At 47.2% G+C, this 27,428-nt stretch overlaps 2 protein-coding genes across 4 annotated transcripts in view; one reads left to right on the top strand and one right to left on the bottom strand.

Annotated features, from left to right (window-relative positions):
* The first annotated feature begins 4,974 nt into the window (after window positions 1-4,974).
* FERMT3 (fermitin family member 3) lies at window positions 4,975-26,925 on the top strand. Its single transcript, XM_032233844.1, has 15 exons — window positions 4,975-5,088; window positions 8,598-8,764; window positions 11,924-12,157; window positions 12,871-12,996; window positions 13,627-13,795; window positions 14,693-14,795; window positions 16,520-16,627; window positions 16,748-16,882; window positions 18,310-18,359; window positions 20,000-20,124; window positions 21,033-21,139; window positions 21,751-21,960; window positions 22,768-22,892; window positions 25,364-25,505; window positions 26,239-26,925. The coding sequence occupies exons 2-15, from the start codon at window positions 8,605-8,607 to the stop codon at window positions 26,416-26,418; spliced, it is 1,974 nt and encodes a 657-aa protein (XP_032089735.1). The 5' UTR covers window positions 4,975-5,088; window positions 8,598-8,604; the 3' UTR covers window positions 26,419-26,925.
* Window positions 22,894-27,428, bottom strand: part of LOC116519805 (uridine diphosphate glucose pyrophosphatase NUDT22-like) — a 29,743-nt gene continuing 25,208 nt past the window's right edge. For all 3 annotated transcript variants that reach the window (XM_032233846.1, XM_032233845.1, XM_032233847.1), the window contains one exon: window positions 22,894-23,071. In XM_032233846.1, the coding sequence (XP_032089737.1) occupies window positions 23,001-23,071 (71 nt within the window). In that variant the 3' untranslated portion in view covers window positions 22,894-23,000. The remainder of the gene's footprint in view (window positions 23,072-27,428) is intronic.

The raw sequence follows: 27,428 nt of genomic DNA, 5'->3' as shown, positions 1-27,428 counted from the left end.
AGTGGATTTTTGTGCCAAAGGCAGGACTAGAACTCACAAACTCCTGGTGATTGGCTCAAAGTCACCCAGCTGGCTTTCATGTCTAAGACAGCACTAGAATTCACTGTCTCCTGGTGATTGGCCCAAAGTTTCCTATTGGCATTCATGACTAAGAAAGGACTAGAACTCACCGTCTCCTGGTGATTGGCCCAAAGTTTTCCACTGACTTTTATGCCGAAGGTGGGACTAGAACTCACCGCCTCCTGGTGATTGGCCCAAAGTTTTCCACTGACTTTTATGCCTAAGGTGGGACTAGAACTCACCGTCTCCTGGTGATTGGCCCAAAGTTTTCCACTGACTTTTATGCCGAAGGTGGGACTAGAACTCACTCTGTCCTGGTGATTGGGGCAAAGTCACCCCATTGGCTTTTAAGCCTAAAGTGGAACTAGAACTCACCGTCTCCTGATCAGCTCAAAGTCAACCAATTGGCTTTCATGTCTAAGGCAGGGCTAGAACTCGCCGTCACCCGGTGCTTGGCCCAAAGTCACCCCGCCGGGTTTCAGGGCAAACGCGGAACTGGAACTCCCTTGTCGCCCAGTTTCCAACCTGGTGCCTTGTTAGCCACTAGACCAAAGGGCTCATTTTGCTATCCCCCTCTTAAGAAATATTTTTCCTTGCGCTAGACGAGGCCGGGGAGAGGCGCCTGAGTGACACAGCCGAAATGGGGCAATTTTGACCCAGGAAAGTTCACATGTCCCACATCTACTCGCGCTTTTTTTTTGCACCACTTCTACCTCCCCCCCCCCCCCCCTAAAGAAATCCCAGTTGCGACAGGGCGGGTGAAGGCGAGGGCCAGATCCACCCATCCTGTGACCCAGCAAGCATGCAGCAACTGTGTGACCCTTTTCCTCCCCCCCCAACAACAACAAAAAAGAGGAAACGGAAGAAAACCGTCTTTGCTTACTCACATTATAAACCGGTAGCTCGGCGGACGGCATTTAAACTTTTTAACCCAAGACGTTTGAAACCACGATTTGTACAAAAGAAAACTTTTGAGCCTCCCCTCCATTGGGGAGGAGCGAAGAAACCTACCCAAAACTCGGGTGCGTGATCTTCGTTAAAAGAAGTTGGCTCAAACAAACTTCAAACCCTCTTTGCCCGCGTTCAGTAGGGGTAAACTAACAATGCTGGCTAGGTTACAAAGATAACAGTCAAAAGGCTAAAAGGGGGTAGAGGGTCTTGGTTTAATTTAAGGAAAAGACTAGGGCATTAGAGATGGAGGTAAAATTTGGATATATATATATATATATATATGTATGTATGTATGTATGTATGTATGTGTGTGTGTGTATGTATGTATGTATGTATGTATGTATGTATGTATGTATATGTATATGTATATGTATATGTATATGTATATATATATATATATATATATATATATATATATATATATATATATATATATATATATATATATATATATATATATATTTTCCCTATCTAGGGTCTCGGGGAACGAACTGAACTTGTAAATAGTCAAAATGTTTTTTGCGTTTGAAAAGAAGGAAGTCGAACGAGGGCACACACAGCTCGCACAAAGACCGACGGTGCCAATTCATACTTGAACCCTCTCCCTCGCAACACGGAAGTAGGGGACCGGGTGACCTATGAGTATGACAGACGCATGTAATGGATTGCAAAATGATCACGGATTTACACGAATCTGTAACACAGAGGACCCCGTTTTTATACAGTATGTGACTATTTGTGACTTCTTAAGTCTCTAGGACCATGATGGCATGAACCTGTGGCACGCGTGCCACATCACGAGCTGCTCTTCTGGTTTCCAGCGCACGCATGCGCTCTGGCTAGCTGATCCTTGTGCTGGAGTAACTGGAAACTCAAAGATCAGCTGGCCAGCATGCCTTAGTGCACCGGAAATCAGAAAGACCAGGTGGCTGGTGCGCGCATGTGCAACAGTCAGCTGCTCTTTGAGCTTCCAGCGCTATGGGGCGCACGCATATTCCAGTTTGCGCACTCGATGCCGAAAAGTTTCGCCATCCTTGTGCTTAGGATGATATTTCTCTGCTTGGCCGCTTTAAGAAGGGTGGACTTCAACTCCCAGAATTCCCCCAAGCCAGCATGTTTTTAAGAATGGTGCCGTTCCAACTCCATAGTAGCTGGGGAATTCTGGGAAATGAAGTCCCCCTTTCTTAAAGTGGCACACGCAGTTCATTTAGTGACCAAAGTTTCAACGGCCTTGAAGAAAGTGACTTAGGACCGTTTTTTTCACAACTTAACGACCATCGCCGTGGTCACACAGGATTTAACATTCAGATGTTTGGCCACCGGTTCCTATTTATGACGGTTGCCCCGGGGATCAGGTGATCCCCCTTTTGTGACCTTCCGACGACCAGCCAAGTCAATTGGGAAGCTAGATTCACTGAACAACCGTGTGGCTAGATGAACAGCTGCAGAGATTCACGTAACAACTGTGCCAGGAAAGGTCATGAAATGAGGCAAAAAAACTCACTTGGCCCAACGTTTCACTTAGCGACATCAATATTGGGCTCAATGAGGCTGTAAGTCAAGGAATACATCAGGGGTTTCTCCTGGGCCTTTCAAGTATAGCTTGGTGACGTAAAAAAGATGTTGAGACTCTGGAAAGAGGGCAGAGAAGAGCAACAAAGAGGATTAGGGGACTGGAGACTAAAACATACGATGAACGGTTGCAGGAACTGGGCCTGGCTAGTCTAGGGAAGAGAAGGACCAGGGGAGACAGGTTAGCATCTTCCAATATTTGAGGGGCTGCCCCAGAGAGGAGAAGGGGGTTAAGCTATTCTCCAAAGCACCCGAAGGTCAGAGAAGGAAGAATGGATGGAAACTGACCAAGGAGAGATTCAACTTAGAAACGAGGAGGAATTTCCTGACAGCGAGAACAATCCACCAGTGGAACAGAAGTTGCCTTCAGAAGTTATGGGAGCTTCATCACTGGAGGCTTTCAAAAAGAGACTGGACTGTCCATATGTCAGAAATGGTGAAGGGTCTCCTACTTGGGCAGGGGGTTGAACTAGATGACCTACAAGGTCCCTTCCATCTCTGTTTATCTTACTATGTTGTGGTGTTTTTTTTTCAAACCTCGGCATCCTATCGCACCTCCAAAGCTAACTCGGTTGTGTTTCGCTATTGCTACGTGCAAAAAAAAAAGGGGGGGGGATAAATAAATAAATAATAAGGGGACGCGGTGGCTCTGTGGCTAAGATGCTGAGCTTGTCGATCAGGAAGGTCAGCAGTTGGGCGGTTCGAATCCCTAGCACCGCATAACAGAGCGAGCCCCTGTTCCTTGTCCCAGCTTCTGCCAACCTAGTAGTTCGAAAGCACGTAAAAAATGCAAGTAGAAAAAATAGGGACCGCCTTTGGTGGGGAGGTAACGGCGTTTCGTGCACCTTCGGCGATGAGTCATGCCGGGCACATGACCACGGAGACGTCTTCGGACAGCGCTGGCTCTTCAGCTTTGAAATGGAGAGAGTCGGGAAGGACTAGCACAGATGTGCGAGGGGAACCTTTACCTTTAAATAAATAGGTGGTTTCTACTGCTGTTTGTTATGTAGATGAAAAAGGCTGCGGAGGGCTGGGAGAACAAAACGACGTGTCAGCGGATGTGAAAACCATGAGCTATTTTTTCCCCCTCCTCTGAACTGTGAACAAATTCGGAAGTCGATCTTTTTCTGAAGATCTCCCGAAAAGCTTCCTTTTCTTCCTTTTTTAACCCCGCTTCTGGATTGCAGAGGATGCAAAGCAGTAGAAGTCCTCGACTTAACGACCCCAATCGAGCCCAACATGTAGGTGGCTAAGCGAGACGTTTGCGAGTTTGGCTCCCGTTTTACAGCCTTTCCCGTCACAGGGGTTAAGATAGACACATGGTCGTGAAGTGAATCTGGTTTCCCCATTGACTTCGCCTGTCGGAAGGTCGCAAAAAGGAAATCACGTGACTCCCGGGGGACCACCGCGACCGTCATAAATATGAATCAGTTGCCAAGCGTCTGAACATAGGGATGATACAACGGTTGTAAGTGTGAAAAATTATCCTTAGTGCCGTTGTAAGTTTGAACGGGCACGAAACGAACTGTTTGGATTTTGAACGCCTACGATGGTTGCAAGTGCGAGAACCAGTTGTAAGTGCGAGGACAGGTCATAAGTCTGTTTTTTCAGGGCCACTGAACCTCCAAACCGTTGCTACACAAATGGTCGTAAGTTCGAGAACAACCTGTATCCCAGAAGGAGGAGCAGGGAAGGGGAACGCGGGGAAAAATTATATCCAGAAGCAGAATTTCCTTTTCTAATATTGGAATTCGCACAATATATATATACACATATATACACATATATACACGTATATGCACATATATACACAAACACACACAGACAGACAGACAGACACACACATATATATATATGTATGTATATATATATATATGTGTTGTGTTTGTACTGATAAATAAAATATCATATGTGTGTGTGTGTGTGTGTGTGTGTGTGTGTGTACTCCTGGAAACACCAAGCCTGAAGTAGCCTGAAGATGACGAATGAGACTTCGTCGAAACGTCGCCAAGACATCTCCAATTCTACGCGGGAGAAAACCCAAATAACTAGAGACCTACATACTAACACCCACGAAAACCTCAGAAAACATACATACATACATACATACATACATACATACATACATACATACATACATATGTATATAAAAAATTAAAATGCATTTCTTTGTAATTCCCGCCTTTCCCAGAAAATAGCAAGATATAAATCCTCCGTTTGCTAATCAGGGATGTCTTGGCAGATGTGCAAAATACAGCTGGATGGGAGCTTTGCAAGATTTTACCCAAAGCCTCCGGCTTAAAAAAAAATGCTCTGTGTGTCACCGTTTTTTTTGAGACAGCCGGGAGGAAGTTGCAAGGGGGGGGTGGGGTGTAAGGAAGACGCCCTTCATCAGGGGCAGACTTGCAGGGAGAGGCAGGGGCAGAACAAAAGGACGCGTTTTCGAATCCTGCTGGGAGTCTGGAAAAACTTCAGAAGGAGGAGGAGGAGACCGAAACGGTGAAGGTAGGTTCTTCTACATTTTGTTTTTCCCCTTTCCAAAGTTAGTTTCCCTTTTGAAAAGACTTGAGTGTTGTCCCCAAACCTGGGCTCTTTTGCTTGATGTCGAAGCCGACAAGTCACAGGACGCAAGGTGTGATACAGAATTATATTCTTATTTCGGTACCAAGATATAAGGAGCTCACCCAGCTAATCAAAAGGGGCCAAGATTAGACTCTTAGAGCGGGTTTTTATAGTCGAGGGATGGGTCGCCTTCAACCCTTTGCCCTTCCCCTAATATAAATGCAGGCATAACAGATAATATTGATTGGTTATTTGGATTTCAAAGCCCCCCACCCTAAAAAAAAAAACCCTTACGCTTTTACGTTAAATAGCTAAATGTCACCTCACCTGTTTTTCATCCCAGGTCACTTTGCAAAGTGGGTTTTGGGGAGAGCGAGCTATTCTTCTTCCTAAGATCCTGGCTAATGGTTTTAAGGGGGTAATTTCTGTCTCGCTGTTAAGGTGCACCCCCATTCCTATTGCGGAGCAGAATAAAAGAACAAAAAAGTTTTTATGGGAGTGATCCCCATGACCCCCCCTCTCCTTAAAGCAGTTTTAAACTTTTTTTCTGAGGCAGCAAACACCCCCCAAAAAAACCTCCCGCTTCAGTGAGAGAGACAGGAAAGATGCAAAGCTCTGAATTGCCACGGCAAAGAATTGAAGACAAGATAAAATGTTTTCTCGGCATTCACATTCCTCGCTCTTATGTCCATCCCATCCACACCTGGGTCCTATCTCCTCATCCCGAGGACCTCATCTTGGACATCCATCCCTCCATCATCCATGATCCTTCCGTTGTGATGCTCCTTTGCAAACTCCCCCTCCAAAAAAGCCAGAGGAAAATTTATCACGCCACATTTCTGGATATATTTTTTAAAAAATCAGCAAGAGGGGAAGGGTGGCTTGCCTGCCTTACGCACCCTCCTTGGAAGGCACCGCAAGGGGCGTTTGTTTCACATCCTCTCCGCTGCCTTCTACGGAGCCTCCATCTTCAGGAGCACGCTACCTTCCAGATGCCCAATCTTGGAAGAGCTGGCGCAAAGGCGGCAAACTTCAGAAGCCTCGGAGGGGGGGGAGGTTGCTGAGCAAGGAAGAGGCCAAAACACAGGACCTTTTTGGACCCTTTAGCAAATATATTCGCCCTGGCAGCCATCTTGCCAGCTTAATGAACATTTAAATCCGATGCCCCAGGGAGTCCTGTTCGGTGGGCGAGAATTGCACGCCGTTTCAGGGAGTGGAAAGTCCGTCTTGAAGTGTCGGGGGGGGGGAGGTGTGTAGTAGGCACACAAAAGTGGGTGTGTTTAGTTAAGGGCGCACCTAAGCTGCACTTAAGTGACTAATGCAGAAGGCAGACCTGTGAGTCACTTCCCGCAGACGTTTCTCTGGATTTTAACTCCTTTGTGGGAGAAACGTGGGGTCCATCGGTTGGAAAAGCCACAGGCCCCTCATCGCCATTCATCATCACCACGGAGGTTTGAGCACTTCAGGGTATCCAAACAAGATTCCAACCTGTGGCAGGGGGGGAAAGTTTCCACTCAGGAGCACGGCGGGAAGAATATCGAGAGATTTGGGCAATTTTTAATGGCCCGCGGGAGGGAATCTCCAGGCGAATTCGGCCAAGAGGTTTGGCATCATTTTCACGGCCGCTAAGAGGTGGGCGACGGGCTGGTGATGTAGCAGTTTGGGTGTGCCAACCTGTGACAGACAGGATTAGCCGCTGGTTGGCTTTCGGATCTGAAGCCCTACCTGGAGGGGTTGGGTTACAATGCTTTGTGTTGGGAAGATACTCCTGCCAGGTGTTTGTTCATTTGCTTTAACTCAGCCATCACCAACTGGGGATCCGTGAGAAAATGTTGGGGGTCCGCGGAAAAAATTATTTGCATTTTTTAAATATTGCACTCAATCAGGGGTCCTCAAACTACGGCCCCTGGGACGGATACGTGCAATGAACGCTTCTGTTGCTGCAGGGAGTCTCCCCCTTCGGGGTCTTTTAGGGGGGTTGGAGGGGGGCAGAAATTCCCACTTGGGATCTGCTTCGGCCTCCTGGTGGGGGGCTTTGGGCGAAGGCTAGTGGGAAGAGCCGCTGGTGGGGAAGAGCCGGAGGACCCCGTTCCAGTGGGGCTGCATCATGGCCTGGAACTGGCTGACCATCTCAGCCCGCTGAACCTCCAGGCGCCGGTACCTGGCGTTGCACTCCTGCAGGTCTTCCCTCTGCTTGGAAAGCCCATGCTCCTAGTCCTCAGTGAGGTGCTTCTGCTGAGCCTCCTTCTTGGTCAGATCCAATTTGAACTGAGCTGTTTTGCCAACTCTTTCTCGTGGGGGCTGCTTAGCTCCAGCAACTGCTCCCTGTTGGGGTCCGATACTTTGGTGACCTCTGCTTTAACTGATAGACTATTTGTAGCTCCTGGTTGAAACACTGGAGGTTTTTAAGAAGAGATTGGACGCCACCACCTGTCTGGAGAAGGGGGTGTGGACTAGAAGACCTCCAAGGCCCCTTCTCACTCTCTTATTCTGAAATGAGGGCTCCTTCGTGCTCTCTCTGAGCTTGGGGGTTTTCTTGAAGACGTTCCATTACCAAACTAGGTAACGCCATCCGTGCTAGAAGGGAGGAAGGGTTTGCTGATGATTTTACCTTGTTTGGTTCATGAAACATCTGCCGGAAAAATACCAAGCTCGGAGAGCACCAAGGATCCCACATTTAGCAGAGGAGGGAGGTTATGGGCTCTCTTCCCCCTGGAGTTGAATTAGATACTTGGTCCACTACGATAGTGTTTCTCAACCTTAGCAGCTTTAAGAGGAATTGGCTTCAATTCCAGAATTTCCCCAGTCAGAATGCTTTAAGATGGGTGGACCTCAACTCCCAGAATTCCCCAGTCAGAATGCTTTAAGATGGGTGGACTTCAACTCCCAGAATTCCCCAGTCAGAATGCTTTAAGATGGGTGGACTTCAACTCCCAGAATTCCCCAGCCAGCAGGCTTTAAGATGGGTGGATTTCAACTCCCAGAATTCCCCAGTCAGAATGCTTTAAGATGGGTGGACTTCAACTCCCAGAATTCCCCAGCCAGCAGGCTTTAAGATGGGTGGATTTCAACTCCCAGAATTCCCCAGTCAGAATGCTTTAAGATGGGTGGACTTCAACTCCCAGAATTCCCCAGCCAGCAGGCTTTAAGATGGGTGGATTTCAACTCCCAGAATTCCCCAGTCAGAATGCTTTAAGATGGGTGGACTTCAACTCCCAGAATTCCCCAGTCAGAATGCTTCAAGATGGGTGGACTTCAACTCCCAGAATTCCCTAGTCAAAATGCTTCAAGATGGGTGGACTTCAACTCCTAGAATTCCCCAGCCAGCCTGCTGGAATTCTGGGAGTTGAAGTCCACATAGTTTCCCAAGACTGCTTCAGGCTGACGTATCAGAGATCTGTTTTTTTCCCCCCCCCATTACCTCTTCATCCTTCATTCTTCTCTCCATTAAGGACCACCATGGCCGGCATAAAAACAGCAAGCGGAGAGTACATAGACGACTCCTGGGAGCTCAGGGTCCTTGTGGAGGACTTGGGACCGGATGCTGACCCCATCACACTCCGAGTCACGGGGAGCCTGCATATAGGAGGCATCATGTTACAGCTGGCGGACAAATTGCGTAAGTACCAAATAAAGGAGAATATTTGCAACTCAGGGTCAAAAGGAGGGCTCCTCGGTGCTCTCTGAGCTGGGTGGTTTTCTCGCAGACGTTTCGTGACCCAACTAGGTAACGTCATCAGTGCTAGAAGGGAGTAGGGGGGCTGTGGAGAAGGGGAGGCGGTGGAGGAAGAAGAAGAAGAGGAGGGCTGTGTGGAGACATTGGTGCTCTATGAGATTGGTGGTTTTCTCGCAGACGTTTCTTGACCCAACTAGGTAACATCATCAGTGATGGAAGGGGTTTGTGGAGAGGAGAAGGAGGGAGAGGAGGAGCGGGAGGAAGAAAAGGAAGAGGGGAGAGGAGGAGAAGGAGGAGGAATATTGTAGGGTTTGATGCGGAGTCTCTGAGCTTGGCTGTTTTCTTCCAAACATTTCATGACCCAACTAGGTAACATCATCAGTGCAAGAAGGGCGATTTGTAGCAAAGCCCTCACTCCCTTCTATCACTAATGACGTTACCCAGTTGGGTCAAGAAACATCTGCGAGAAAACCACCAATCTCATAGAGCACCAATGTCTCCATGTGTTATGGATTAATTCTTTGGCATAGTTAAGGATGAAGGATGTTTGAATAACTATAGTTAACTAAAAGTGGAGGTATAATGATGTTAATATGGTAAATATTTGAGTTAAGATATTTGAATTAATATGAGTTAATGGAAGAGATGCACCAAAGCATGTTGTAACCAGCTGATATACTTTTTCTTTTTTATAATAGATACCTGTGTTCCTTTTTTTCCCTTTTTTTTTTCTTTTTCTTTTTTTCTTTCCTGCCTTGTCTTTTGTCCTTTTTGTCTTTTTTGTTTTATTTTTGCTTTTTTTTTTTGCTTTTTCTTTTTGCTTTTTGCTTTTCCCACTAGTGTGGGCATGTATTGTTCAAGATTATTACCTTTATTAATATTTTAAAATAATAATTACAGTCAAATGAAAATGGATATATGACGATGGTGATATGTATGAATATCTGAGTTAAAATGCTTGAGTTAATATGAGTTATGTTTGTTGACTGTGGAGGAGATGTACCAAAGTTTATTTGTGATCGACTGATACACTTTCTATAGATGTAAAGAAAGATGTTGTACTTGTTTCAAATTAAAATTAAAAATTTCTTAATTAAAAAAGAAAGAAAGAAACATCTGCAAGAAAAACACCAAGCTCAGAGAGCACCGAGGACCCCACAGTCCTCTTCCTTCTCCTCCTCCTCCTCCTCCTCCAAACCCCACTCCCTTCTACCACTGATGACGTTACCTAGTTGGGTCAGGAAATGTCTGCAAACCCCCCCCCCCAAACTCAGAGAGCACCAAGGACGCCTCAAAATTAAGTAAGCCTGTCAGTGTTGCAAACATATCATCCTCAGCTTACCCATCATCTGATTAATGACCGTTTGGAGTTACAACAGCACTAACGTACGACTCTTCCTTGTCCTTCCAACAACAGTTACGTGAACCAAATATTGGGGCGCTTGGCAACTGGATCATAAGGGAGGGGGGGAGGCGTGTCCGTCATAACTTTGAACGGTCGTAGGTTGAGGCCTGCCTGTATTACACCATAGGGTTTTTCCCCATTGACTGAAAACATACTCCAGTGGGAAGCCTCCCTCAAGGGGGGAGACCCCCTGCGGAACCCCCACATTTTCCTCCTGCCTAAAACGCTCCCCCGGCACGAAGAAAAGGAACATGGCGGGCTGCGTGAAAGAAGGATTGTGACTCAGTTTGTGAGAGACCCCTGCATTCTCCAGATAAGCCCTGGAAAACATGGCCCCGAAACCACAGGAGTAGAGATACTATTCCTTTACACCCTGGAGAATGATAACCAGGCCCGGAAGTAAATTATTTCCAGCAGTTCCTTAATTTTGGGCATCTATTTTAACAAGTCTTTGAGCAGCAACCGGAACAGGACAACACTTGCAAGTTATTTATTCCTCTCTTGCAAAGAGGGGGAAAAATATTATTTCTCCCTCGGCTAATAACTGGGTGAATGGACAATCTAGGGAGTTATAGTTCTCGCCAGGGGTGGGATTCAGCCAGTTCGCACCACTCCGGGAGAACCGGTTCGTAACTTTCTAAGCAGTTTGGTGAACTGGTTGTCGGAAGAAATCATTAGGGCAGAGAACCGGTTGTTAAATTATTTGAATCCCACCACTGGTTCTCGCCCACTGGGAAGGCACATAGCTGGGAAAGGGGGTTAGAAATCACTCTGGGGTATATGTGTGTGTGTGTGTGTGTGTGTGTGTGTGTGTAAATGAGACATGTTTTAGAAAGGAAGATAAAAATGAATAAAAATTAATTAATCCAGGTAGTCCTCCAATTAGAACTTCCTTGACTTGCTCCCTGTTGATTTCCCAACCCGAATGGATTTTTCCCTGCCCGTCTCGGAAGTTAACAGAATAACGAGGGTTGGAAGGGACCTCGGAGGTCTTCTAGTCCAACCCCCTTGCTTAGGCTGGAAACCCCCTGCACCACTTCAGACAAATGGTTGTCCAATCTCTTTTTAAAAACCTTTTCTGGGAGGAAGGATGGATGGATAGGAGGGAGGGAGGGAGGAGAAGGTAGGTAGGTAGGTAGGTAGGAAGGGACCTCGGAGGTCTTCTAGTCCAACCCCCTTGCTTAGGCTGGAAACCAACCCCCTGTACCACTTCAGACAAATGGTTATCCAATCTCTTTTTAAAAACCTTTTCTGGGAGGAAGGATGGATGGATGGATAGGAGGGAGGGAGGGAGGAGAAGGTAGGTAGGTAGGTAGGTAGGTAGGTAGGTAGGTAGGTAGGTAGGTAGGTAGGAAGGAAGGAAGGAAGGAAGGAAGGAAGGGACCTCGGAGGTCTTCTAGTCCAACCCCCTTGCTTAGGCTGGAAACCAACCCCCTGTACCACTTCAGACAAATGGTTATCCAATCTCTTTTTAAAAACCTTTTTCTGGGAGGAAAGATGGATGGATGGATGGATGGATGGATAGGATGGAGGGAGGGAGGGAGAAGGTAGGAAGGAAGGAAGGAAGGAAGGAAGGAAGGAAGGAAGGAAGGAAGGAAGGGGCCTCAGAGGTCTTCCAGTCCAACCCTCTTGCTTAGGCTGGAACCCCCCTGGACCCCTTTCGGACAAATGGGTGATCCAATCTCTCCTTTCTCCAGAGCTTCAGAAGGACTGGTCGGATCACGCCCTGTGGTGGGAGCAGAAGAAACTTTGGCTCCTGAAGACCAACTGGAGCCTGGATAAATACGGGCTCCTGGCTGACGCCAAACTCTACTTCACGCCCCAGCATAAGCCGGTGATGCTTTTCCTGCCCAACCGTTGCAGCGTAAAAGTGAGAGCCAATTTCGCCCAGCCCGTCTTCCGCACCGTGTGCGATCTTTGCAGGCTGCTCGGTGAGTAAGGACCATCGTTCAAAGCTTCAGGCTTGGCATGGAGTAGAGAAGGGAATCGCAGCTGCCCAGGTAGTCCTCAATTTAACGACCAAGGGCTTGGCGGCAGTTTGAAGCGACCCCAGACCATAAAAAGGGACTTTTTGTTATTACATTATTATTAGTAGGAATAGAATAGAATATAATTTTGGAATAGAATTTTGGAATAGAATAGAATAGGCTGGCTGGCTGGGGAATTCTGGGAGTTGAAGTCCACCAGGCTTAAAGCTTTGCTGGCTGGGGAATTCTGGGAGCTGAAGTCCGCCAGGTTTAAAGTTGGCTGGGGAATTCTGGGAGTTGAAGTCCGCCAGGCTTAAGGTTGGCTAGTGAATTCTGGGAGTTGAAGTCTGCTAGGCTTAAAGCTTTGCTGGCTAGGGAATTCTGGGAGTTGACCAGGCTTAAGGTTGGCTGGTGAATTCTGGGAGTTGAAGTCCGCCAGGCTTAAAGTTGGCTGGGGAATTCTGGGAGTTGAAGTCCACCAGGCTTAAAGTTGGCTGGGGAATTCTGGGAGCTGAAGTCCGCCAGGCTTAAAGTTGCCAAGGTTGGAGTCCCCTGGACTAGGAAATAGATAAACCAGCCATTTCCCTTCACATTCCAACCCTGTCTGTCTCCAACCATGATTAGTTTGGGGTCTGGGAACAGGTCTGAGCTAACTTCTTGCTAACTTCCTGTTGTAGCCATCCGTCACCCGGAAGAGCTGTCCTTGCTACGGGCACCCGAAGAGAAGGATAAACGGAAGCAGAAGGAGAAAGAGGAGACCACGGCTCAGAGTTATGACCTCACCAGTGTCCGGCTGCCAGCAAGTGAGGGCCTCACAACTTTGTGCGCGCACATATAGAGGCAGTCCTTGGCTTACAGCAGTTCATTTAGTGACCGTTTGAAGTTGCAACGGTGACCTATGATCGTGTTTCACACTTACGACTGTTGCAGCATCCCCATGGGCAAGAGATTAGAAATTAGCCATTGAACTCCTATTTATGACGGTTGCAGCGTCCCGGAGGTCACACAATCCCCTTTTTACGACCTTCTGGGTCAATGGGGGATGCCAGATTCACTTAACAACCATCTGACTAATTGAAGCACTGCAGTGATTCCCTTAACCAGTGAGCAAAGGAAGTGGGGCAAAACTCTCTTAACGAATTCCTCGCTTAACAACATAAACGTTGGGCTCAATTGTTGTCGTACACTGGACTCACTTAACACCCGCAGTGCATCGGAAGCATCCAAATTTGGATCATGCGACTACGAGGATATCCCAACGGTCGTAAGTGCGGAACAGAGTCATAAGTCACTTTTTTCAGTACGGTTGTAACTTTGAACCGTCACTAAGTGAACTGTTGCAAGTCAGAGGCTACCTGTATTTGCCCGAGCCAAGGAATATCTAGGGCTGGGCGCCAAGCGCTGACCTTTCCCCTCTCCCCTCGTGATCCCAGGCGCAGAGCAGCAGACTTTCCGCGGGATGCCTGCACACTTTTCGGACAGCGCCGAAACCGAAGGTTGCTATCGGATGCTGTCAGTCAGCCAGACTAGCCTGACCCCCGAGCAGATTGTCCGAATGCACCGGCCGGGATCCCTGGTGGAAAAGACCAGGATCAACAGCAGGTAAGAATAGAATAGAATAGAATAGAATTTTGAAATAGAATTTTGGGATAGAATAGAATTTTGGGATAAAATTTTGGGATAGAATTTTGGGATAGAATTTTGGGATAGAGCCGAGGTGGCGCAGTGGTTAGTGTGCAGTACTGCAGGCCACTTCAGCTGACTGTTATCTGCAGTTCAGCAGTTCTAATCTCACCAGCTCAAGGTTGACTCAGCCTTCCATCCTTCCAAGGTGGGTAAAATGAGGACCCGGATTGTTGTTGGGGGCAATATGCTGACTCTGTAAACCGCTTAGAGAGGCCTGAAAGCCCTATGAAGAGGTATATAAGTCTAACTGCTATTGCTATAGAATTTTGGGTTAGGATAGAATTTTGAAATAGAATAGAGTAGGATAGGATAGGATAGGAGAGGAGAGGAGAGAGAAGAGAATAGGATAGAATTTTGGAATAGAATTTTGGAATAGAATAGAATTTTGGGATAGGATAGAAGAATAGAATAGAATAGAATTTTGGGATAGAATTTTGGAATAAAATTTTGGGATAGAATTTTGGGATAGAATTTTGGGATAGAATTTTGGGATAGAATTTTGGGATAGGATAGAATTTTGAAATAGAATTTTGGAATAGAATTTTAGAATAGAATTTTGGGATAGAATTTTGGAATAGAATAGGATAGAATAAAATAGAGAATAGAATAGGGAATAGGAGAACAGAGAATAGAATAGAATAGGATAGGATTCCCTTGGCAATTGTGGCAAGAAAGGTCATAAAAAGGGGTCGAAGCTCTCAGAACAACTGCCTTGCTTAGCAACGGAAATATTGATCTCAATTGTGGTTGTAAATCGAGAACTGTCTGTACTCACATTAGCCAATTCTTCATTTTTTCCTCCTCTTTTTTTAGATGGCTGGATTCGTCCCGCACTTTGCTACAGCAAGGAGTAAAAGAACAGGAGTGTTTATGGCTGCGTTTCAAGTATTACAGTTTTTTCGATCTGGAGCCAAAGGTGAATATCTTCAGGCCCATAATTTGTATTTTTTTTAATACTTTTTTTTAGGGAACTTCGAATGTATATCCCTCCACTTTCTGCTTTTATTGAAGGCCGAAGTGGGCCACTGTGGCTCCTTTACGACTCGTGGACTTCAGCTCCCAGAATTCCTGAGCCAGAATAGTCGTCAAGGGAATCATAGTTGCCCATCCTTCATCATCTAAGGCAGGGATCAGCATCCTGCAGCTCTGGAGCCGCATATGGCTCTGCTGCGGCTCCCTGTCGACGGTCAGCTCCACAATTGATAGGGCTTTTGGTTAGCACAGGAAAAAGGCGTGCTAGGAGGAGACTCTGTGGTAGGGAAACCAGACTGTCGGTCAGCTCCAGAATTTGTGTGTGTGTGTGTGTGTGTGTGTGTGTGTGTGTGTTGGTTAGGACCTTTGTGGCTCTTTTGAGTGTTTAACGTTACCGACCCCTGATCTAAGGTATAATTGTTGCTGCAGCAATCCAGAACCAATTAATCCCCACTCAAGTCAAGGATCCGATGACAACAAGGGGATGATTTTGCAAGCCAAGGTTTCTAGTCCTCAGGCCGGGAAGCATTAAAATACATTCATATGTTTCATTCTGGATTTCAGCCTTGCCGAGAGGGGGGAAAAGTCCCACCTGTGTGGCAATAGGGGTTTTGTGTGTGTGTGTGTGTGTGTGCAGCTTACTTTGAAAACAGCGCTTTCAAAATTTCCTGCCCACTTCTAGATTATTTCCCACAGTCAAAGGAAGATGTGCTTTTGTCAACATTTCTCTCTCGGTTGCCAGGGAAGGAGTGTGAGGCACATCTCAAAGCGGGGGAAACAAATATATATTTAGCACAAAGTACCCTTTCGAAAGGGAACAGAACGCACATGGTTTCAAAAGTTGGGTAATACGGACAACTCCCCCAGCTGCTTTACAGAACTGCGAATCTTTTTCATTTCCTGCCAGTGTGGGAAAGCGTGTTTCCCATTGTGGCCCGCAGATTCGGACAGTGAGGAGGGTTGGGGAGGAACCTGGGCCAGTCCTGGAGTCTGGGGAAGGCTCTGAGGAGGGCTCTGTGTCAGAGGCAGAGAGGGGGCCTGAGCCATAGGCCAGTTATCAGCTGCCTTCGTAGTGAGACATCAGTGAGGCAGAAGAACAGCTGGAGCCTGTTCCCAGTGTGCGCATGCGCAGAGTTGCCAGACGAAGGGAAGAGCTAAAGAACAGGGGTTGACTTGGGAGTAAGGCCAAAGGTGGATGGTGAATGGCCCCTCCCAGAGGAAATAAAAGAGGAGAGAAAGGGGAGTGGAGTTTGCAGGAGACGATTAGTTCACTTCATTGGTCCATGACTCTCCGAGGCTCCTGGCCAAGTTTTGCAGATCTCGGCCTGGCAGCTCTCCAAGCCAGATAAGGTCTGTGACCGTAAATCCTCCCTCGAAAGACTTTGCTGGATGTGAATGAACAGAATTCACAGCAAATTAAGAAAAGGGTTTTTATGTCGGGACAACGAGGAGTTGGCTTCATGCTCTCGGGAAGCCTCGGTCAGAACATTTCCCCTCCGTTTGTGTGAGATGTAAAAAAAAAAAGGACAATCTTTCCCCCATCACAACAATGAGGTTTATGTTTGGAAAAGGAAGCCAAGCTTCTGAATTGCTGGCATTTTGCAACGGAGGTGAACCTTAAACCTTAAACGGCTGTTTTGTCTCACCAACTCCCTCCTTCCCTCGCAGTACGACGCTGTCCGGATCAACCAGCTGTACGAACAGGCCCGCTGGTCGGTGCTGCTGGAAGAGACCGAGTGCACGGAGGAAGAAATGATCGTCTTCGCTGCCTTACAAGTAACGCGGTCTTCCCCACCCCCACCCCCAAAAATGTGCCATTTTAACAATAATTATCCCACGCCTTAGGGGTGGAAAACTTCCAATGGGTCTAAGCATGATGTGTGCTCTCTCTCCTAGTATCGCATCAACCAGCTGTCCCTCAACGCCACCCCTGCGGAGCAGTCCAGCGAATCAGGCCTGGATGACTTAGAAAAAGCTCTGGCTAACTTGGAGGTCAAGCTGGAAGGGCCGGACTCAACTCTGAATGTTTTGGTAAGGACCACGTTTTCACAGGAAGCCCTCAACGACGCAACCACAACGAGGTCCAAACTTTATGTTGCTAAGCGAGACAGTTGTTCAGTGAGCTTTGCCACATTTTCCCCACCTTCCTTGTCACGGTTGTTAAGTGAATCGCCGCAGCGATTCACTTAACAACCGTGGTTGTTTAAGCGAATCTGGCTTCCCCGTTGAATTTCCCGGTCAGGAGGTTGCAAAAGGGGACCTTGCGACAGTCGTAAAGGTGAATCAGTTGCCAAGCCTCTGAATTTTGATCACATGAGACGTGACCATGGGGATGCTGCAACCGTCATAACTGTGAGTTCGGTTGCCAAGCGTCTGAATTTTGATCCGTGACCATGGGGATGCTGTAATGGTCATAAGTGTGAAAAACAGACACAAGTCCCTTTTCTCAGTGTCGTCGTAACTTTGAAGAGTCACTAAATGGATTTCATTTGCCTATTTTGAGATTGCCCCTCTTCTTGCCCCTCGGGCTATGCGGGAGAAATCCGGTTCAATCCATCGGTTCAGTGGAGATTGGCGATTGAAACACGTAAGGGAATATTGCTCCCACCGCCTTGAGTCCGCCAGCAGTTCCATAGGCGGAAGCCATGGACATTTTGGTGAGGTACTAATATTTAGTACTCTAAGGAGCCCCAGAACGCTCCTGAGTGAAAGAGTGGAACGTCTGCCAGTTTGAACTGAGGTAACAGAATGTCAAGCAAGTGGCAGTTGGAACAGAGTTCTTTTCAGGTGGGGAGGGGGAGTAGAACTCCTTAGCATCAGAGCGTGTTAATTATTGTATAAGAAATGTTAATGATCTGATGGTCATTTTGAAAAATACTTTCTTAGCCAAGAGGAATGTATGTGCCAAATTTCAAGTTTGTAGGCTTTACGGTTCTGGAGATTTCGTGATGAGTGAGTGGTATATGGCTTTTATATAGATAGATTCTGTGAGTTGAAGTCCACACTGTCAACTTGTGAAGCGTTTCCATGACTACTATCAAGTCGACATAGAAAAGGGGAGGAAAGGGAGGAGAAATCCATGCATACCTTTGGCCAGAGTCATGTCTCATATTCCTACAGCTGGTGTGTGAAATGCGCATGTTCATAGCCTGCCGCAGCACCTTGTTGGTGGATGTGATTTATGATACAGACAGAAAGGAGGGGATACAGGGGTAAAGTTCAAACGCAATTAAGTGAAAAATCAGTTTCGGCTCCACAGAAGAACATGCCAAAATGTTGATCCTAATAAATGAATGGATTTCTTTTGAACTTTGTCTCGAGGCTCGTAAATTAATTAGGTCATCCTTTGGAAACTTCACACACACATCTTATAATTATTTACAGTTGGGGAAACACTGCTTTAAGGAAATCCAGAAATACAATAATCCTTTTTTGGGGGGGTCTGTTTCCCTCTTTAGGACAGTCTCACAGCCATCCCAGAGCTGAAGGATCACCTCCGAATCTTCAGGTTAGTCCTTTTAAACAGACCTGGCTAGTTTTAATGCCATGCTAGTTTTTCGCAGCAGATCTTAAGAACTGAGCAAAAGCAGAAGTTCTCCCAGGCTCGTACCATTGTGAGATGTTGGCTTAACACACCCATCGTCCTTACCCAACATAAGACTGGGAATGTGGACCAACGACTACAGGGTTGTGGGTAAAGCTAGGATGGAGGAAGATGGTGTTTGTTTTTCTAAATTTCTGGAGATACGTTCACCACTTTTTAGGAATACGGGCTCTTTTGGGGAGTATTCACTCATAATATTTGAGTATTCACACAGACAAAGGGATACCCAGGGAAGATAGTGGAGAAATTTTACTGGGGCTGCCCCAAAAAGAGGGGGGGGGGTCAACCTCTTCTGCAAAGCACCTGAGGGTAGGACAAGAAGCAATGGATGGAAACTAAGCAAGGAGAGAAGCAACCTGGAACTAAGGAGAAATTTCCTGACATTCCATTAACCAGTGGAATGACTTGCCTCCAGAAGTTGTGGGTGATGCATCATTGTAGGTTTTCAAGAAGAGATTGGACAGCTATTTGTGTGAAATGATATAGGATTTCCTGCTTGAATGGGGGGGGGGGGGGTTGGATGAGAAGACCTCCAAGGTCCTTTCCAAATCTGTTTTTCTGTTTATCTGGGTTGTTTTCAAAGAGACTTCCATCTCATGGGGTGTTAGACTAGAAGACCTCTAAAGTCCCTTTCAGCCCTGTGATTCTATGATTCTGTAAACCAGTGGTTCCCAAACTTGGCAACTTTTAAGACTTGTGGACTTCAACTCCGAGAATTCTCCAGCTAGCTCTTCTGGCTGGAGAACTCTGGGAGTTGAAGTCCACAAGTCTTAAAGTTGCCAAGTTTGGGAACCACTGCTGTAAACTATATACCATGGGAACTAGAATCCGAAACAATGGGTGTAAGTTGAAGCTATCTAGAATAGTATTTCTCAACCCTGACCACTTTTAAGACGTGTGGACTTCAACTCCCAGAATTCCCCAGCTGGCATGACAGCTGGGGATTTCTGGGAGATGAAATCCATACGTCCTAAAGTGGCCAACGTTGAGAAACACCGCTATGGTAGTTGCGGGATGTCTAATCTCCAAAGGTTATAAGAAGTTTGGACATCCACCTCTTGAGGATGGTTGAACTGGTTTTTGTTAAAATATTCATGACTGGGAGAGACATGGGAACAAGGTCAGCCAATGAATAGGCACAGCAGCTAAGTCAGCCAATGGGAGCTTAAACAGACCTGAGTCTGTGCTGAGAATTGAAACAGAAACTGAAGCAGTCTGCTGCTCTGAGAAGTAAACTAGCACTCTGGGCTTGTCTGCTGATATGAAACTAAACTGCTACAACTCTCCTGCCTCGTGTTTATTTGGAAGAACCACCTGTTGGTATTGTACATTTAGTCCTCTGTTCTTATGTATATAAAGAAGTTGATGAATCCTGCTGAATCAGTTATCTGCGTGCGCTTTCTGGATTTGATTTTTTCTGCCACAAACTCAGTTTTCCTGCACACTAATGAGTTAGGAGTCGATGATCCTTGAAGGTGCCTTCAACTCCTCAACTCTGTGGTTCTCCAACTATTTTGTTTTCCCCTCTTTGTTTCTCCTCCCAGGCCCCGCAAGCTGACCCTGAAAGGTTATAAGCAGTACTGGGTGACTTTCAAAGAAACGACCATCTCATATTTCAAGAGCGCAGAAGACGCGTTGGGAGAACCTGTCCAACAGCTCAACCTGAAAGGTGAGTCGATCATCATATCAAGGCAAGGATGATGCAATCCAATGGCTACTCGCTTCTCAACAGTCTTGTTGCAACCTTTAGTTTTTTGGCTGAAAGGATCTGGAGAAGAACTGTTGGTCCTCACCAGAGTAGACCATGTCTCCTGGCCTAGGCTTCCCAAGATCATGAAGCAGACTCCTCGTTCTGATAAAACCCTCTTTATTTAGGTTAAAGGGGATTCCTCTCCCGGCCAATAGTCTTGTAGGAGATTCCATAACTATAGACCTTTATCAGGCTGGGAGAGCTGCCAGGCCGATATCTTCCAAACACCATGCTGGAGCAGCAATTCCTTGGCAAGGAGTCAGGAACAGATCTTCACCCTAACGAATTGAACTAATTGTCTCCTGCGAACTCCACTCCCCTTTCGCTCCTCTTTTATTCCCTCTGGGAGGGGTCATTCATCGTCCACCTGTGGCTTTACTCCTGAGTCGGCCCTTGTTCCTTAGCTGTTCCCTTCTCCTGGCAGCTCTGCGCAGGCGCACATTGGTAACAGGCTCCAGCTGTTCTTCTGCCCCACTGATCTCCGATTCCGAAAGCAGCTGATAACCGTCAGACGGCACCTGGCCCCCTCTCTGCCTCCGACACAGAGCCCTCATCCGAGTCTTCCCCAGACTCCAGGACTGGCCCATGTTCCTCCCCAACCCTCCTCACTGTCTGAGTCTGCCACCACTCCACTAGTGGGCCACAACACTTGGCCGTTTCTAAACGAAAGTCTCCAAATATCCTTCTCACTTCCTGCCAGGATGTCAAAGGTTGACAACCATGGAAGATGAAAATTTGGGACTGGTGAGACCCAAAGAGCATGTCGCCTTCAAAACAGTTTTATTGGGCGTGAAGTGTTCTACTCTCTCTCTCTCTCTTCCCCCCAGGCTGTGAAGTGGTGCCAGATGTCAACATCTCTGGCCAGAAATTCTGCATTAAGTTGCTGATCCCTTCCCCGGATGGAATGAGTGAAATACACCTGAGGTGTGCGGAGGTGAGTGAGACAAAAATGGGAGGGAAGGAAGCCAAATTTGGAGCGATTGTTGGGCAGAACCTTGAATGGACCTCAAATACAAGATCTAACTGAAGGATCTCACAAACTGGAGCTTCAGGACATCAAGAAGTCCTAAGAGGTCCACCCCGTGTGGAGACCACCCAATTGGAGAGCTTGTACCTAGGGGTGGGGTTGAAAAAATTTAGTAACCGCTTCTCTGCCCAGTTGCTGGGTGGGTGTGGCCACGGGGGCATGGCCTAGTTTGCTTCCTGCATCACGGCGGCAGGGGGGGATTTTTCACCCTCCCCAGACTCTGTAGGCTTTGCTCAAAACGGGTCTGTTTCCGTACTTCTGGTAGGTCCGTTTTTCATCCTGCCAGAGCCTCCATGTGGGCCTTGCACTTACCTGGCATCCGAAACAGGCCACATGGAGACTCCTGGGAGGGGCAGGGCGTGGCCAGCCACTCCTTGTAACTGCCGGTTCGGCGAACCAGATTAAAATAAACATCCAGTTTGCCTGAACTGGTCCGAACCGGCTGAATCCCACCTCCGCTTGTATTATGAAGCTGTAGGAACGGTTGAAGCATCTTTCTCACCCTTGTCCTTAACCAGGAGCAGCAATACGCCAGTTGGATGGCCGGCTGCCGTTTGGCAGCGAAGGGGAAAACCATGGCAGACTCGTCCTACCAAGCTGAAAAGGAGAACATTCTCTCCTTCCTGAAGTTGCAGAAAACCAACCCGGAAATGTCCCTCACTGCCGAGACGGAAGGGACCCAATGGCTCATGTCTCCTCGCTACCAGAAGAAGTTCAAACCTAAGCAGGTATCGTTCGTCCTCCAGGCGGCCGTTGTAATTTCCCACAATCCCCCCGGAGGGAGGCTGCCTTAGGATCATGGGAAATGAACAGGGCTGTTGGATACAACCGGGTCTGCTTGCTCGGAGTGGTAAATAGAATTGAAGACAAAACTTCAATTGAAGTCATCCTTATCGTGATCATTGTCACTTCCTTCTTCCTCTTCCTTCTCACTTTATATCCCACTAGTACCGATAACCCGGTGTTGCCCGGGTATTTATTGATAGGGGGGAAATGTCTGGACTAAACGTAATTTCTAATGCTGGATTTTCCAACCCTTACCAGAGGGAGCCCCCTTGTGGAGTACTGTGAAGCCATTAACATGGCAACTCCACAGCGGTACAATAGAAGCCATTTTAAGGCACAACAGGCTGTATCTTAACAGAACACACCTGAGGGGTGTTAAAGCGGCCTTACCCCCGCCCGCCCAGTATTTTTCTCCAGAGAGTTAAGTCATCTGTGTACCAAGTTTGGTTGAAATTGCTTGAGGCATTCTAGAGTTATGCTCGAACATACATACATACAGCCGTTTATATATATATATACATATATACCGATTAATTAATGATATCAGAAAAGACAGAATGTGCCCAACTGTCCATTGGAGGCCTTTAATAGCGATGGAAATTCTGGTCATAAGTTGAGGACTAATTGTAGAGAGCATACAATATAATTCTTTATTCCGGTGCATCCCACAGCATGCAGATTAGAAAGAGGGACTTGATGTCTTCCATCTGTTTCTCTCTGATCTCTCTCTGTTTGCAAAACATTTGCAGTTGACTCCCCGCATCCTGGAGGCCTATCAGAATCTCTCTCAGCATTCCCTGGCTGAAGCCAAGTTGAAATTCATCCAGGCCTGGCAGTCTCTCCCTGACTTCGGCATCTCGTACTTTGTGGTCAGGTAAGGGATCGTGGCTCCATTTTCCCCCCAGCATTTTCTTCCTGAGAAGGTGGGTGGGCTTCCTGGAGGGGTGTCAAGAGCTTGGGGAAAGGAATGGGAGACAGGCCGTCAGCAGAGGGAACGGGAGTCGGCTGGCAGTTCATCACATAGAGGGCAACGAAGCCCAGGTGCTAAGGAAGCTGGGAGAAATAGTTCAAATCAATGAGCAGACAGATAAATGAAGATTGGAATTTTTTTTTATGGTTTCCAAGATTTGATTGATTAAGACTAAAAGTATCATTTAAAGAACTTTCTTGCAATTTATATACTTCTTCGAAATCCATCCATCCTTCCTCCCTTCCTTTCTTAGCTCTCTTGCAATTGACATACTTCTTAGAAATTTCCTTTTCTTGAACTTGCAATTGACATACTTCTTAGAAATTTCCTTTTCTTGAACTTGCAATTGACATTCTTCTTAGAAATTTCCTTCCTTCCTGAACTTTCTTGCAATTGACATACTTCTTAGAAATTTCCTTCCTTCCTTCCTCCCTCCCTGAACGTTCTTGCAATTGACATACTTCTTAGAAATTCCCTTCCTTCTTTTCTTCCTGAATTTTCTTGCAATTGACATACTTCTTAGAAATTTCCTTCCTTCCTCCCTCCCTCCATGAACGTTCTTGCAATTGACATACTCCTTAGATATTTCCTTCCTTCCTTCCTTTTCAAGGAATCTTTCTGAAATCTACATGCTTCTTACCTACCTCGGTGAGCTGGGGGGGACTTGATCAAGAGGAGATCTGAGATGGCTTCCAAATTAAGGAAGGGACAAGAGACCCAGAAGTCCTCAAATCCCATCCTATTCCTAGAACAAGAATCCAAATTCAAGAATCTCCAAGGATGCCCAGCCCCTGAACACATCTGCTCTTGTTGACACTTATATACCACTCACAGCTGTATTTCTTTCCCCTTTCCCTCCTAATTTCTCTTTCTGTAACTTAAAATTCTGCATCCTGAATTCTGAAAAGAGTATAGTATCACATCTCCTTTCGTACACCCCTTCCCCACCACTACCACTCATAAGTCTTCTCTTCTTGGGGTTAAATAGACCCACTTCCTTCAATAGTGTGTTCTTCCTCTTTGTTTCATTTCTGCAAACCGCTTGGTTATTTTCCCCACCCCCACCCCCATAAGATAGTAGAGAAATCAACGTCACAATCTTCTATATATAAATGGCTGTGTGTGTGTGTGTTCCAGCATAACTCTGGAACGCCTGGAGCAATTTCAACCAAATTTGGTACACAGATGGACTTACTCTCTAGAAACAAATACTGTGGGGGTAAGACACCCCTAACACCCCTCAGGGTGTGTGTACTGTTAAGATGCAGGCTGTTGTGCCTTAAAATGGCTTCTACTGTACAGCGCAGTGGAGTTGCCATGGTAACGGCTTCACACTACTCTACAAGGGGGCTCCCTCTGGTAAGGGGGAAAATCCAACATTAGAAATTATGCTTCTGGGAGGGCACCAGTGGTGGGTTTCAAAAATTTTGGGAACCTCTTCTGTAGGTGTGGCCTGCTTTCCGGGTCCACTGGTGGAACCTCTTCTAACCGGTTCGGTAGATTTGACGAGCGGGTTCTACCGAACTGGTGTGAGCCAGTAGGAACCCACCTCTGGAGGGCACAGGGAAAACATTTTAAACTAATTGAATTGTCGGCGAAATCAGGGCTCAGGGAGACGTTGCTCTCGCCATCGTCACTTCAGGAATTACGGCGACATTCGTAGAAGGAGGGAGGACAGCCCATTCCGCACCCATGTTGCTGTTTGACATCACCATTCCTGTCTACAGGATTGGGATAAATGAATACCCAGCCAACACCGAGTTATCGGCTAGTAAGCTAGACAAATAGCACCTCACTCAGCCATTTTCCTTGGAAAATCCATCTATTCCTGGGTGCCATTTGCCTGTCTGACTGGGTTCACTGACAAAAGGGCGACCAACAAAAGCGCGCCCGACTAAACCGCGGTGACAAAACCGCAAGTTCTGAACCGCGCTGACAAAAGCGCACTGACAGAAGGGCGCTGTAAACCTAACCCTAACCCTAACCCTAAACGTAACCCTAAACCTAACCCTAACTCTTACCTTAACTTAAATCACCCTTCTGTCGACACGCTGTTGTCGACGTGCTGTTGTCAGCGTGTTGATGACGTCACGGTTTTAGCGATGTGCTTTTGTCGGTACGCTTTTCTCGTGCGCGCTTTTGTCAGGTCACGGTCTGACTGAGGTTCCCAGTGGCTCGGTCCGAGCATTGATTTTATACTTCAAGATAACATGACCCAGATGTTTGGCCCCTTGTAGCTTAAGGAAGGCCAGATGTTTGATTCTTGGTGGCTTAAGAAACAAACAACAAACACAGAAACAAGGTTCAGTTTTAGATTCTGAACCAGGAAGCGTCTCCTGAGGGAAAGTGGGGTGACCTCCCCGTTTTGCGCGCAGGTTCAAAGGCAGCCGGAAAGACGAAATCTTGGGGATCGCCAACAACCGCTTGATCCGGATCGACCTCGCGGTGGGGGACGTGGTGAAGACGTGGCGGTACAGCAACATGCGTCAGTGGAACGTCAACTGGGACATTCGTCAGGTGAGGCCATGCCGAAGGATTTGAACTCTTGAAAGTGGATTTTATTTCTGTTCATTTGTTGTGGCCCGCCAGAGGCCAGCTGATCTGGCAGCAGATTCGGGCAGTGAGGAGGGTTGGGGAGGAACCTGGGCCATTCCTGGAGTCTGGGGAAGGCTCGGAGGAGGGCTCTGTGTTGGAGGCAGAGAGGGGGCCAGGGCCGTCTGACAGTTATCAGCTGCCTTCAGAGTCGGATATCAGTGAGGCAGAAGAACAGCTGGAGCCTGTTCCCAGTGTGCTCATGCGCAGAGCTGCCAGACGAAGGGAACGGCTAAAGAACAGGGCTCGACTTGGGAGGAAGACCACAGGTGGACAATGAATGGCCCCTCCCAGAGGAAATAAAAGAGGAGCGAAAGGGGAGTGGAGTTTGCAGGAGATCATTAGTTTGCTTAATTGCTTCGTGACTCTCTGAGACTCTTTGTCAACTTTTGGTGAGATCAGCCTGGCAGCTCTCCAAGCCAGAGAAGGTCTGTGACTGTAAATCCTCCCTCAAAAGACTTTGCTGGATGTGAATGGGCAGAATTCACAGCAAATTAATAAAAGGGACAAGGAGTTTGTTAAGCCTAGGTCAGAATACGCGCACGCTCTTGGCAATAATGCAGTTCGATTGCAGCTTCCAGTGTGAACCTGGTCTTTTAGGCCGGACGCCACCGTTTGGGGGGAAAAACCAACACCTTTCTCTGTCGCTTTTCCTCAGGTGGCCATCGAATTCGACGAGCACATCAACGTGGCATTCAGCTGCATCTCCGCCGGCTGCAAGACAGTTCACGAGTACATCGGCGGCTACATCTTCCTGTCCACCCGGACAGCTGACCGAAGCCAAACGCTGAACGAAGAGCTCTTCCACAAGTTGACCGGGGGCCACGAAGCCCTCTGATGTTTCTCCTACCAAGGCCTTCCCTCCTCCAAGGAGCAGCTGAGGGGCAGAATGCACTGCCCACGTTCTATGGGGGGGAAGTGCGCGAAGGCCCTTATTGGAGTCCAGGCATCCATCAAGACGATGAAAACGATGGGAGTGAAAAAAAGAAATGTTCTCCGCGGAAGAGAAATGTTTCTCAAAGGCCACATTAACTAGGGATGTGTTGTTGTTTTGTTTCGTTTTAGTAATTTCACGGGCCCTTCGAGAGCTCGCAACTAGGACTAAACAGCAGAGTTAAGAGAACTTTACTAGTTCAACTATTCAAATATCTTGCCAAGGAGGGACGGTATTTTACTCCTCCGGGAAAACTCAGGGATTTACTCAACGCAAGTTGAGGTTCAGTTACTTGTCGTTATTTTTGTACGGTTTGCAAAAAAAGGGATTGCGGGGGGGGGTTGTCACGTGGATTGTGTTTTGAGCGCTTTTGTGTTATCATCTTCCTATAAAGAGGATTTTTCACGGAAACGCTTTTCTTCCTGGTGTGATTATTCTTCGTCAGAATGGCCTGGATTGGGAGGAAGATGTTTAATGTCCCCCCACCACTCCCAGCTACAAGTGATCGTTGACTTACAACCACAATTGAGACCAAAATTTCCATCCTAAGTCGCTGCAGTTGGGGGGGGGGGTCAAGTCAGACCCAATTTGACCAGTGTTTTTATGGCAGTCGTTTAAGTGAACGCCACCATCATACGTACGGAACGATTGTTCCATTATTTTTTTTTGCCAAAAACTGCTATAAAAGAGGAGGTTGGGAAGGAACCTGGGCCAGTCCTGGAGTCTGGGGAAGGCTCTAAGGAGGGCTCTGTGTCGGAGGCAGAGAGGGGGCAAGGGCTGTCTGACAGTTATCAGCTACCTTCGGAGTCAGACATCAGTGGGGCAGAAGAACAGCTGGAGCCTGTTCCCAGTGTGCGCATGCACAGAGCTGCCAGACGAAGGGAACAGCTAAAGAACAGGGATCGACTTGGGAG

The sequence above is a fragment of the Thamnophis elegans genome, chromosome 17 (genome assembly GCF_009769535.1).
Source record: "Thamnophis elegans isolate rThaEle1 chromosome 17, rThaEle1.pri, whole genome shotgun sequence".
Classification (NCBI taxonomy): domain Eukaryota; kingdom Metazoa; phylum Chordata; class Lepidosauria; order Squamata; family Colubridae; genus Thamnophis; species Thamnophis elegans.
This window is presented reverse-complemented; position numbering and strand designations above follow the sequence as displayed.